Genomic DNA, 13269 nt, shown 5'->3' on the forward strand with positions numbered 1-13269 from the left:
CATGCCCTCGAGGTACTATGATATCCACACTGCCTGTTTACAGCGGGGTCATAAAGAACCTCGTCTGCATCAATATTCCCATATCAGCCCTCTCTCTTGTGCTACACACCACACATTGGCAGCCAGGGAAGCATCTGATCGAGGTTGTGTAATCGTTCTGGTAGCCAACAGCCCTGTGCTCTCAGGATCTAAAGGGCTCTTCAATTTTCCACAGTACCTGAGACAGCAAAGGCGTAATAAGCTCATTATTGAGATATACTGTTTAGTACTGTGTGTGTATCTACCTTCATGCATGCATATGAATGCACTGTATATATCCTAATCTTAGACAAAATGTAATCCTTGACCCAGGTATTGTAATGAAGTGAGCCGCCAGGCAAGCTGAGAATGGTTTTATATGCTAATGGATGTTGTAACTCTGCATCTAGATCCAGCATTAGAGTGCTGGCTGAATGTAATAAGCTGACTTTTGTTACCTCCTTTTTTCTTTGTGTAGATTCATACTACAGCAACTTGTCTGCAGCTGTAAAAAGAAATGATTCTTACTTATTTAGGGCAAACTTGTTTCATATGAAAGCCAAAAATACAAGGCAGGCTTCATGATAATCTGCCAGCAGCAGCCATTTGTGAAAGACAATTTCAGTGTCTTATTCCTTGACAAACCAAGAGGAGCATGCACTGTTGGTACATAAACACAGGCCAGGAAGAAGAACTTCATTATCTGTTATTGTGTTTGAACAGAATCTTTCATTAGACCTCCAGATTTTTGCGGTAATTCTTTATTGCATTAAGGAATTTGCGTATTTGGAGAGCCAGTTGTGAAACTATTGTTATTAGAGTACAGTTTGTTAATATAACCATTTCAACAGTTTCCTTTAGGTTGATTCAAATACTTCTATGTGAAAACATAACATTTGAGGATTTGACTCTCTGAGAATAAAAACAAAACACCTCCTTCCTTTTGTTTAATATGTGCTCCTCCTGTCACACTATGAAACCATTCTCAATTTATCAAACCAAAATAAGGCAACTGTAGATTTTCCATTTGGCTCAAAGAGGTGACTGTTAGAGTGAAACAGACTACACTTTGATTACATCTGGTTTATGTCAAACAAGGGGATGAGAACCATGCTGTTCTGTTATGTGTTGGCTTTTAAAAAAACGTATAGCAGTGATTACGAGCAGACACATCATGTCTTCTCAGCTATATCCTCATAACATGTTGCAACATGCTACTGTACCACTTTCCTTCCATTCCCTCCAGTTCTACCTGTCTGTCATTGTTGCATCCTCACACCCATGGTTTTATTTGAGTCTGGAGTCCCTCCCTCGGACAATTCCAGGGCAATAAGGTCAGCGGTCACAAGGGAGTGCAGGGTCTAGTATTGGAGCAAGTGGCATCGTGATGAATGGGACTAATCTCACAGCTGTTACAGAATCACAAATACTTAACTTGGGGGAGGGGAGAATAGGAAACCTTTTGTTGTGTTAGGTCAGTGAACACAAAATTTATTATAAATATACATATACAATGCAATTTCTACGTCTCTGTCTCTATTTATATACCTTGTTTACCCTATGTTGTACATGTTTTAAATATGTACACAATATTTTGTAGGCTATGTTGCTACTGCTACAAAAAGCCATGCAATATCTACAGTACAATATATGTTGTATCTATGAAATCTACTTTTTTGTTCTCAATAAATAGTAATAAATTATCCACTCCTTGTTTTGTACATTCTATTGCACATATTATTACATTTCTGCTTTGGATAAACAATTTCCCTTTTTCATCCTGACCTGATGTCAGTTTTTATAGACTGTATAACTTAAAGACAATGAGTTCTTTCACTCCACATCCTCAGAGGACAGACATTTCTGTTGGGCCTCTTTGTCCTCAAATGTCACCTTTTTGTTCCTCTTTGGGTCAATCCACGAGTTATGGATGATGGCGTTATTGGGAGTAGGATCTGCCTCAATGATTGACACTACTCGCTTCTTCATTTTGCTTTTCAAGACCTTCTGGAACTTCTGCCTAGTGAAGGCATAGAGGAGAGGGTGAAAGATAGTAGTCCCATATGCCATGACCAGGAAGCCCAGTCTCAACTTGACCATTAGGTCACTCGGGCCCACGCTCAGGATGACTGTGTTGAGCACTGTGATTGGTGTCCAGCACAGCAGGAAGGTGGACACAATCAGGAGGGACATCCTGAAAACCCTCTTTTGGCGCTCTCGCCTCTCTCTGTGGCGCTTAACAGCCCTGCGCAATGCAATGATGACAGAGACTGATGTACGCATACCCAGCGTTGGGTTACGGCTGCCACTGCTTTGGGATGCATCCGTGGCCTCTTGCTGGGGTGTCATGGCTGTCATGGATGGACGCTTTTTCCTTCGAGCCTTCTTCTTCTGTGAAGCGTGGAAACGTGTGCCGATGCGAATATTGAGTGCTTGCAGGATCTTTGAGTAGGTGATCAGCATGACAATAGCAGTGAAGAAGAAAATCGGAATCTGAGCAAGCAAGTGGTAATAGAGGCCAAGTTCTGTGTAGTACTGGTTAGTGTGCACCACATTCTCTACCACCGTCTGATTCAGCTCAGCGTTGCCCTGTGCAAAGAAGCCCACCTCAATAAAGGGTACAAGGAAACTAATAAAGGAAAGCACCCAAATTGCAGACAGCAGAGACAGGGCACGGCCCATGGTCAGCACTCTGTTGGCAGGTTTGACCGAGATGTCATAACGATCAAGGGTGATGGCAAGCACATTTGCAGCAGTAGCAAAGCTAGCGAAGGAGACACAGGCTTCGTGAAAGCAGCAGACAAGAGCAGTGTCTCCCTCCAGGGAGAGCAGCACCACGACAATAGTGAGAGGGATGCAGCAAACACAGACCAGCACATCCAACACATGGAGGTTCATAGTGACTATGTTGCTGACAGAACTAATGAGGTTGGACTTCATACAGTAGAGAGCAAGCACAGTGAGGTTAGAGCTTAGGCCCAGGAGGATTTCCAGCATTAGGAAGCCAGTCAGTGAGACCTGGAAACTAACAGGATAGGTATAAGGACTGGGGGTTGCCGGACTCATGGTGCGGCTGATGGGTTCAGTGTTGTCGGTGACCGTGACGTTGCTCATGGTGGCTTCTTGTTCAGGAAAGGGAAGGATATGCATTATCCTGCAAGTAAGGATGGAAGATAGAAAGACAAAAGTTATGAAAAGGAAAAAAAGGTCAATATCTGTGCATCCATTGAAAGTTGGATTTGAAACACATCCAGGAAGTCATGTCAAGAGTTTAATTGGCAGTAATCAAATGAAAAGGAAGCCTTTTCAGTCTAAATGTGAAATACTGAGAGCAGACACAGTTGTTTTACCCTGCTTCCTTTATCAGATAGTTACATCCATCACAGAGGAACATAAAGGTATCACCATGGGGCAAAGTAAATTATTATTGTGTTATGGCTTGATATGTTGTGACTTTTTTGTGGCATAATTCTCAAGCCTCTTCTGAACAGCACATTCAAGCTTACGCTGTAAGTTATTAGCTTCAGGGCTTTCATAATATACTGGCATTGATGGATACCGTCTTTTGAAAAATAATTGATATTATGCTAAAATTAAGCTTACAGTAATACCATGTACTCATTGGTTCATAGTAGGGGGTGGTAGTGGTTCTTTACATTGGTCGCCACAGGCTGCCATAAAGGGACTTAAAGACAAAGAAGAAGACTTGGTAACCAGCTGGCTAGCTAGCCTTTATGCAGGTGTGTGTCTTTTACTGCAGTGCAAATCCTGTCAGAGGAAATGACAGATTAAATCACGGTGAAATTAGTAAAGTTCATGAAGTAATGTCGCTCTACCATTGTCTTGCTCTTCCTTAATTGGACTGATAGCATTGTTTTGTTTCTAATTTTACTATGAATATTATTGGACATTTTTTGAACCCTAAAAATCTTGAGGTGAAAATCTAATATCATGACAGCTCTAATTGACCTGTACCATTTACATATTGAATATGGACCAGAAGGCTTGAAACAGAAAGAAGGTAAGGACTAAAGAGTAGATTTGAAGCTCACTTTGACTGGTTTGATGTTTGAGGGGAGTGGTGGGTGATAATACTCAGTACCCAAACAGGAATTTCTGGCACTATCTTCTCATTTAAAATTTACAAAGGGGTTCATTACTGACAGGAATATTCTGGCAGGAGATTGTGTTTACCTCATTACCCAGTGGCTTCCAACTTTCAAAGATGCACTTTAAGATACAAGATGTTTCTTCAGATAAGACTTTAATAATTAAAGGACTGACACATGCACCAAAAATGATTGGTATGTTGGACTTATTATTGGGTCAGAGGGAGGAAATGCTAAGATGCATTTACCCCAGAATGAGTTAAAGTAACTGATTAGCACATTAAATATTAAAGGGATCCAACCTCCCCAAGATAAACAAATCAAAGAAATTGGCTTCAAAATGGCATTGGAAGAAATAAACAGAAATTTGTGCTATTTACCTTTCCCTCCGACACTATCTGAATACCAGGGCTGTATAATCAGGCCATAGAGTCCATGTTACATCCACAGAGACAAGCATCACATCCAAACATAGCCTGTGGAAAAGTGTTTCCGCTTCAGCAGAGCCCCCCAGCGAGGCTTTTACTTTCACTTCTTGTCCCTCCCAGAGAAGCTGACGGCCAGAAAAGTACCTGTCCACCTCCCTAAAGAGTGTCAGTTGGGTTTCTTTGCAACCCAAATGGCAAGAATCAGCTACCTGTAGCGAGTGATTCTGGAGAATATAAGCTATTATAGTGCACCAATTTTTTTTCCCCCCAGATCTCTTGTCCGTTTGCTTTGGTAACAGTGGGAGCACTGATGTATGAGAGGAAAAGGGATAAGATGTCAGTGCAACCTCCTGTTTATAATATCATGATATTCCCAGGCAGGAAAGACAAAGCCAACCAAGAAAACAAAGAAACACAGACTCCTTCCCCTGTGCAGGACTGGAATGCACCGCTCAAAGTAGGATCCAAATTCTTGCTTCTTGTTTTGTGTCCTCAGTTAAAAGATAGCAGTCAGATCTGTAAATATAAAAAACAGTTACATCCCTTAGCTTGTACTCCAGAGGCAGCCAGTCATGTAGATTCCCCAGTTTCCGCCATAGTAATGTGCAGAATCTGTCCAGGAGAGGTCAGCGCGTCCGAACAGCGTCCAGGCCCATGTCCCTCCCCTGGGAGCTCTAATGGAACAGGCCTTCACTCTCCACCTTTCTCGTCACCCACTCTACCCCTGGCTCCAGCTGCCATTGACTTGTAAATTGAGCACAGGTCTCCGGTTCGCCGCTCTACATGCCAAACTCTCAATCAACGAATATGGCTTGAGCAAGAGCAGATTATTAGATTGCATGTGTGTCCAATCACCATGACATGTGTGATCACTGTGACATTTGTGATCACCAGTATTTATATGTGCACAGGACGGGGGGTTGATTGAGCAATTCAGGAGAAGGTCATCCTCATGAGGTAGTGGAAGTGAGTTGATCAGACTGCAGAGATCCCAGACAACATTTGGACTTTATGAAGGAAGAGCTGCATACTACATCATCTGTCCGTCCCTCAGTCCTCCATCTTTCTTTCACAGCAACCTGAAGAGAGAGAAAGGACAGAATAATGGATGTTAGAAAAGATAGGTAGGAGGAGTAGGAGAGAGAAGTGTGGGGGATGCGTTAGTGAAAATAAACATATCCTCAGTTGAGAGTCGACAAGGAAACTCTTATTAGCATAGCAACAAGCCTCTGATGTCCTATCATGTTCCTGTTCACCGCCTGATGCACTTTACATCCTTGCTATTGCATTAATTAACATAACATAAACACTAATAAAGGGCTCACACAGCACAACTACTACTTCACGTCTCAGCCTCCTGCTCTCAGATCCAAGATTAACAGCGGTAACATTTTGCAGTTCTTTTTTTTCTTTGAATGTAAATCATTTCAGGAAAACAAATCTGACTTTTGCAAGCACGGCGGTGATGAAATGGTCATACATTTTTCATGGTGGGACATGCCGCCCTCAGAGCTTGAGTGCTGTGTGATTCCTAGGGTAACTTGTCATAAAGACATGGATGCCCCCTTGCGTGTCACTATATGTGATCCATGTAATCACTTCGGGGGAACATGTCGGTCATCCTTCAAGGTTGTTTCGATTAGGAATGCTGTTTTTCACTGTGCCACAATGTCAGAAATGAGCAATGAGTGTAATGCCTCTGCACTGGGCAAGAGAGAGGATTAGGAAGCATGTTGTAGAGAGGCATAGTTTCAAAGTGCGCTTTTGCATGTCAAGTCTCCCATATCATGGGATGTGACAGCTGAGAGTATGATGTACGTGTGTCGATGCAAACATATGCCTGCTGTATGAGAATATAAAGACATGTTAATGTATAAATAAATCATCAAAAGCCTTTTAGGGTGTTAAGTCTACAATAGCAGCTACTTTTGCTTTAGACTGAATGCATTTAAATATGCGTCTCATAAAGATAATAAATTTTACATGTAAGTCTTCCAGCTACGCATTATAACTGAAGTTATTCAGACATTTCTGATGGTTTTCAATCAGGTGCCTATTATGTTGTGACAGAGATGTTTGGCATTGAGTTTTATTGGCTGTCACCTACGCTGTACTCTACTTAGTGCTGTAAATCAAACCAGTAAGTAGAGTGCCCCATCAAAACACAGCTAAGCTCACCATGCATGGTAAACACAGATGCTCCGGAGCTGGTCCACACACAACGCTGTCTCCTCTCCTTACAGCTCTGCAACAATCTGGGTCAACCGATAAAACCTCCTGGTTTATCTTCTGCTCCTTCCTGCAGTAATCCAAGAAGTTGGACTGAATATTGATGAACATACAAGGGTCATACTACTGACAGATGTTATATCCTTCCTGAGTCCCAGACAGAGAAAACAAGTCCACAGAGATTATTCCTTGCAGGGATGCTGATGGGATTCTTCTTTTTCTCCCTTTTCCCCTCTTTTTCTCCTATCCATTCACATGAACAGGTTTGTGAATACTCCTCATCTGAACTACTCTCTGTTGCTCCCCCTCCCTGCCCAACTGTGTGGATTGTGAGCGCAAACCATCACACTCCTTGTATCTCTCTATCTCCCGCTCTGCTCTCTCCACTCTCTCTCTCCTCACTCCCTCGTTCCCTCTCTCTCTCTCTTACTGCGGAGGTTTGCAGTGCTCCCCCAGTCCTGATTGGTCTTCTGTAATAGGCTTAACCCTTTCCTCTCCAGCGGAGGGAGGTATTTCCTTTTGTTCTTTACTCTATCCTCTCTTCCCAGACAGTGACTGTGACATCCCGTGTGGGGCTGTGGTAATTTGAGGAGAGGAAAAAAAAAGCCTTGACTATGCTTATGCACGTAGACTTTGGATGGCACTGCGCTTAACACACAACCTGCTGCAGAGTCAGGGAAACAGGCTGTTGGGAAAAGCTGCAGAAAATGCTGTAATGATGTATTAATTAGCTCTGTCACAATGTAATGAAGAAGTAATGTGTTTGTGCACCGTAGGGGGACCGATGAGGATGGAGAGCCGGAGGAGAGAAGCAATATTTTCGTATTGATTTTGTGCACAAACATAGGTCTTAATATGTGTGTGCAAGTGAGCATGAGAGGCAGGGAGACTAACAGAAAGGAGATAAATTCATGCAGCTGTGAGTGGGAGAAATGGATTATGCGGGAATAGAATGAAAGTCAGAAGAGAGAGATAGTGGATAGTGATTCTGGTGATAGTTTCAATTAAGTTGCTCTGTCAGATCAGCATGAGGTTGACCACCCTCCATTTTTTCTTTTATCAAGGCTCATTTGCCAGAAGCAGTCAGTGCCTTAGGGCATTCTGGTACTAGACAACCTCTAGTAAAGCAGAAAAGGCATCTGTTGCTTACCTTATTAAACTAATTATTAAACAATACTCAGGGTTTTGTGACATATCTATAATTGCACTTTAGTTGGCTGCTCAATTACTTTAATTGAAAGCCTTTAATGTTAATAAGCTGCACTTTTTTATTTGTCAATCCAGAGAGTAAAAATTCCAAACATTAAAGGTCCCATATATTAAAAAACAAGCCTCCCCTTGCTTATCTATGCATTTCTTTACCTATCCTCCAGCCTAGCTTCCCTTAGAATGGGAGAGACAAATCCCCTGAATTGTTTCTGTAGCCCACCTACTGGGAAAAACAGTCTCTACAAGGCGATTTGAATTGGCTTCTCTCGTGACATGTCAGGAATGATTTGCACTAGCATGCATGCATGCAAAACCACTCTGACTCCCACTCCTCCAGTGATTCCATTTCTCCCCAAGCAATTGTGGTTTTGCTTTGGCATTGCAGAGTCAAGATGTCGAAGGTCAGAGCCAGACACACCAACTGCTCTGTTATTCATTTCAAAAATCAACACAAATGTCCTTACTCTGTCCAAGCAACAGAGAGCCAAAGAAAACAGTGGTTGCTTTTTTAAAATTTTTGACAACAACATGCTGGCTGCAGTTGTTGCTAATTTGTTTTTGCCAACCACTTCCCTCTGACTGCTTCAACGACAAGAGTAGACCACATAAAGTTACTCCTTTCTTGCTTTCTGTGTAATAGTTTAAGTTTTAAAGTACAACTCAGAGATTTGCTGTTGTAACCTCGGCTGCAATGCTGCAACAGTTGCCTCCTCCTTTTCGGGTCAGATTCTGCATCATATGTTTAGTTTGCTGATGCAGGTTCTTCTGGAGCGCTCACCATTTTTTAATGTTTTTTGGCTGTTTTTTTGGCTCTACATCAAACTGCACTGATCTGCATCCTCCCCTGACAACATTCAAGTTGCCAATCAGCACAGCCCTCATTAACATAGCCTCCCCACTTACTCAGATCACTACAGGGTTAATGAGGTAAGAGACTGAGAGGTTGCAGAACAGTCACAGAGACTGAAAACTTTGCACAAAAGACAACTAGTACAAAAATGCCATTTTAAGTAGTTCTTCTTAAATGTAAGGATTTGCTGCCTGTTTGAGTTTTGAGGTTTTTAACAGCTCTGGGTTTTGGCATGTTGGTAAAAACAAGCCAAGAGAGGATGCCATTAAAAGCTCTGATGATGAATTGTGTTGAACATTATCCACATGTTCCTGACATTTTGTTAAGTACTTGTGATATTGATTGATAATAGTCCACCAAAGAAACAAGTCTAACACTGTAAGGAACCAACACTCTCTCGCCTCCTACCTCCCATTTGATCTACATACCTTTTACACATCACAGCATGGTGGCAAAACAGTCCCACCTCAAGTAGGTTTTGTAAAGGACTAAAGACAGTAATAATTGCATCCTAACATCCTAACATCTTACATGTCTGGCTTTCAGTCGAGTTTCTTGATGGAATCTTGTCCTTATTTCTGTACCGATGGCAACCCTTTAATCTCCAACACACAGGAGGTCAGGGGAAAACCTTAATTACCATCTGGCATTATGGAAAGCATTAGACACTTAGATCATATGTTCTTCCTTTCCACTTGACACACAAAGACCACCAGTTACTGAAGGATTAAGAAGAGAAAATGCAAGTTTTAAGCCATCAACATCTCACTTGATCTTCACATTGCATGACATGGTGCTTGGCACGTGGGTCAAAAGGAAATGCATGTGTGGATGAATAAACAATGTGGAGAGTGACGGATGCAGGGGAAAGAAAGTTTACCCCTGGTAGTTGATATGTGCTTGGTATGTGCTTGTTTTTGTGGTGTTTGTAGATCTTTTGTGCAAAACTACTAATCTCATGTATCTGCTTCCTACGAAGGACCAATCTTCCCCTCTGCAACAACACTTAGATGTTTGTTACACAGCACATCAGTTCAAAAGATCGCCCTCGTTACTCTTTGAAGCTGAAAGCTCTGCACATTTCAGAAGAAGACTCTTGCAGGGAGTGGAAATGGACGTGCATAGGAAAAAAAGGCTTGTCTGACCTTAACCTTTTCATGGCTTTCCTTAAATCCTCTAAGTTTTCAAGAAGGGTAAATGTACTGCTACAAAAAAAGTGTTCCCAAACTTAACAGTTCAATAGAAGAATGAGGTTAATATTTTATGTCCATAATATTTCACCCAGCTTTTTCTCTGTTTCTCAGACTCCATTATCTGATATTCACTATTGCACGCTCATACCCTCCATGTAACAATGTGTGGCGGTCTGTCTGTGAAGAGGAACCTCTGTGGATGCAGATTGGCTGTCAGTGGTCGTCTGGTTTCGAATCTCTACTTTGCATGCCTAACATCAACAGGCAGTGGTGCAATAGTGGGATGGAAGAAAGAAGGCCCAGAGGACCAAGCAAGGACTTTTATCTTCGCCCTGCGTCAGGCATCCTGCACTTCCGTTTAGTGCCACTATGATTTGCTCCAGGTTGTTCCAGGACAGAGCTAGCCCAGTGCCAGTGTTATCAGTCTGCTCTCATCTGATCGGTTTTGTTGTTCTTCGCACAAACTGTGAGAAACTCCTGGTGAAACCTCACTTGAACCTGAGCACTTAAAGGAAGAAGAGAAAGACAAATGATGTCTCTTGAGCTGCTCCTGTTTTTGTTCAATAGTTTTTGCAGGAAGAATATTTTTCTTCTAATATTTAACAATTTCATCCACTTCCTAAATAATCCACAAAGCCCCCCAGAGGATTTTCCTGAAAGGATGTTGAACAAGAAGGAACCTGAGTAGAAGATGAACAGAGAAAGGAGGAACACATTCCATGGTCCTCTAGATTTTGCCTGGTTCTGACCACAGGGCAGTGTGCTTTGGCCTCAGTCCCAAGGTCTCTTTGGATACCTGCTCATTTAGTAAAAGATGAAAGTACCCGGATCAAGAAAGAAGAGATTAAAAGAAGCCCATCCTCTCCTGCTCCTATGTTAAACACTCCAGATTGATGAACAGTTGCTGAAGATGAAATGCAACCTCAGTCCTTGAGGAAATGTTAATGTACCCACTTCCATCCTCGCACTGGTCCATTAGTGCTGAAGTGGTGTCGTTTCTATGTGACATCAAGTGCAATGTGTAAGGCTGTTTGGTAACATTGCTTAAATGCTCTTGATACCAAGATCATTTAATTACACATTAAATAGCAGCCCTCAATGTTCCACATTCTTTTGTCATTACTCTATATATTTTCTTATCTATTATTTTGCTATGGTGAAATAGTACGGTGGTGAAATGTGATCCCCCAGAGAGACAGATGCACAAATCTCTGTCATGGCACTCATCCATTACTAGAATTCTTCATTTCCTTCTTTAAAACTATTCACCTCAAATTTTCCATTCCAACTCATTAGGACAAAAGGTTGTCTAAATACCAAAATTTCAAAATGTGGTATGATACAAGTGATATTCATACCTTTGTTGATACAGCAACAAAAATTCAAGTCCTGAGCACCAACACATCTGCAACAACACACCTGGGATGCAGGCAGTGAGCAAAACTAAGACCAAAACTTCTTATGATCGACATCTTGTATTTCTATTTATTTATTTATTTACCACCTATCATTTGATTGTATTGTATTGTATGTATTGTATTTTAATTATTTTATTTTCCTAACTTGGGCTGTGGCTTGAGGGAGTGGGGTGTTGGGAGGGCAGATGTGTGTTCGTTTAAAAACAGAAAAAGACTTAACTATTGTACTGTATTGGCTGTACTGGAATGTTTTTGCAAAAACAAAACAAAAAAACAACAAAAAAAACAAGATTAAGCTCCTTCCTGCACATTGTGTGAAACTGGCCATTTAAATCTGTTTTTTTAAAGCATAACCACTGTGAAACTTTCAGAAGTATCAGAAGATAGCATCTTGTTTCTCAGTTTCAGCAGCTTTGACTTCCTCTTCCTGAACCACCACTGCTCATCTACAGGAGAGGTCATTGTGATTTCAGGAGTTCGAGTGAACTAGAAGGAGTTTTTAGTCAGTTTATTGTATCGATATGAAGGGCAGAAAGATCAATATACCATGTTGAAAACAAATATCGCTTAACTTTGCCCTATCAATATTTTTTGCATAGCCCTACTATTCTTATGGGGACAGTATTCTGTGCATGCAGCTATCAGCAATTACTATTAGTAGCTTATGGTGGAAATGTTTGTATAGAGTTTTGGCACAGAGTGCAGTTTCACTTACCATTTCAAAAGATGGAGACAGACCCAACAAACATGTAAAGAAGGATGTTTGGCAACAGTTTGGTGAAAGCTCTATGGCTAAAGATCAAAGTGTCATCTGCGTATACTCGTACCTGTTCAGTGTCTGTTGTCTTCCGAATCACCATGGTTCTGACAAGTGCTTGAAAATGATCCTCATTAATCTCTATAGTAGAAGCTTCAAACATTTGGGTGTGGTGATTTGTTGGACAAGGCACCTATCTGTGATGTTGTCTTTTTCCATCTGAGTGTCTCTCTTTCTCTCTTGTACTCAATCATTTTTTCTCCCCCATGTCCTGTCATTGATTTTCCATTCCTTAGTTATTGCGGGTCACTAAGGTTAGAACCATAAAGCTGAAGTAGGTGAAACCAGCTGTTTAACCCTGTCCGCACGGTTACAGTTGTCCCTGCAGCCTCTTCAATCCAAATACCCCCTTGCAAATGCACTGTTTCCTGCTGTACTATGACCTCCTTACTGTACTCTGTCACGGAGCCCAACAGTTTCTTTCTCCATCAGCCCCTCAGAAGTCGGCCACTTCCTGTCACAGCAAAAACATCTGTTTACGTTAGCCATGTCAAAGAGCGGCGGCCAAGGCGTGGGAACGCAAGGGAGTGCATGGGGGGACCCCACGCTCACCCGTTGGGAGGTGTGAGTGCAGAGGATGGATGGATCTTGAGGGAAGCACGTTAGAGGACAACCACACACGCTCTGCAGATAAACACACATTAATGCGTCTCCCTTCAGGCACTCAGCCATCAGAGCACTCTGTGTTTGTCATCTCATTAGGTTCGGTCATGCTGCTACCTCTGGGGACATGTATCTGAAAAAGATCGAGTTCTCTTTAAGCAGCGTCTCTCCTTCAACCAGTTTAAGGTCTACAGTAACTAGTTTGTTGTCTTACTTAAGGGTCACCTGGTGTGCGGGTTTTGACTTTCCGGTGTCATGGATGCATATTAAGAAAATTGATTTATGCATGCTCTGTGTAAAGGACATTTCAGCCCCTGAGGCTGTATATCAGGGTGTGTGCATGTGTTTTTGTTACTTTCTCGGTGTGTCTGTTGTTAAGAGCTAAGGCTGCCATG

General features: G+C 41.9%; 1 protein-coding gene across 1 annotated transcript; it reads right to left on the reverse strand.

The window, feature by feature from the left end:
* Positions 1–768: 768 nt before the first annotated feature.
* LOC117813906 (G-protein coupled receptor 22-like) lies at positions 769–7343 on the reverse strand. Its single transcript, XM_034684966.1, has 3 exons — positions 6734–7343; positions 4508–5634; positions 769–3172 (listed from the first exon to the last, which is right to left on the reverse strand). Exon 3 carries the CDS (start codon positions 3166–3168, stop codon positions 1852–1854), a length of 1317 nt encoding a protein of 438 aa, XP_034540857.1. The 5' UTR covers positions 3169–3172; positions 4508–5634; positions 6734–7343; the 3' UTR covers positions 769–1851.
* Between the last annotated feature and the right edge of the window lie 5926 nt (positions 7344–13269).

Source organism: Notolabrus celidotus, chromosome 6 (assembly GCF_009762535.1).
Source record: "Notolabrus celidotus isolate fNotCel1 chromosome 6, fNotCel1.pri, whole genome shotgun sequence".
Taxonomy (NCBI): domain Eukaryota; kingdom Metazoa; phylum Chordata; class Actinopteri; order Labriformes; family Labridae; genus Notolabrus; species Notolabrus celidotus.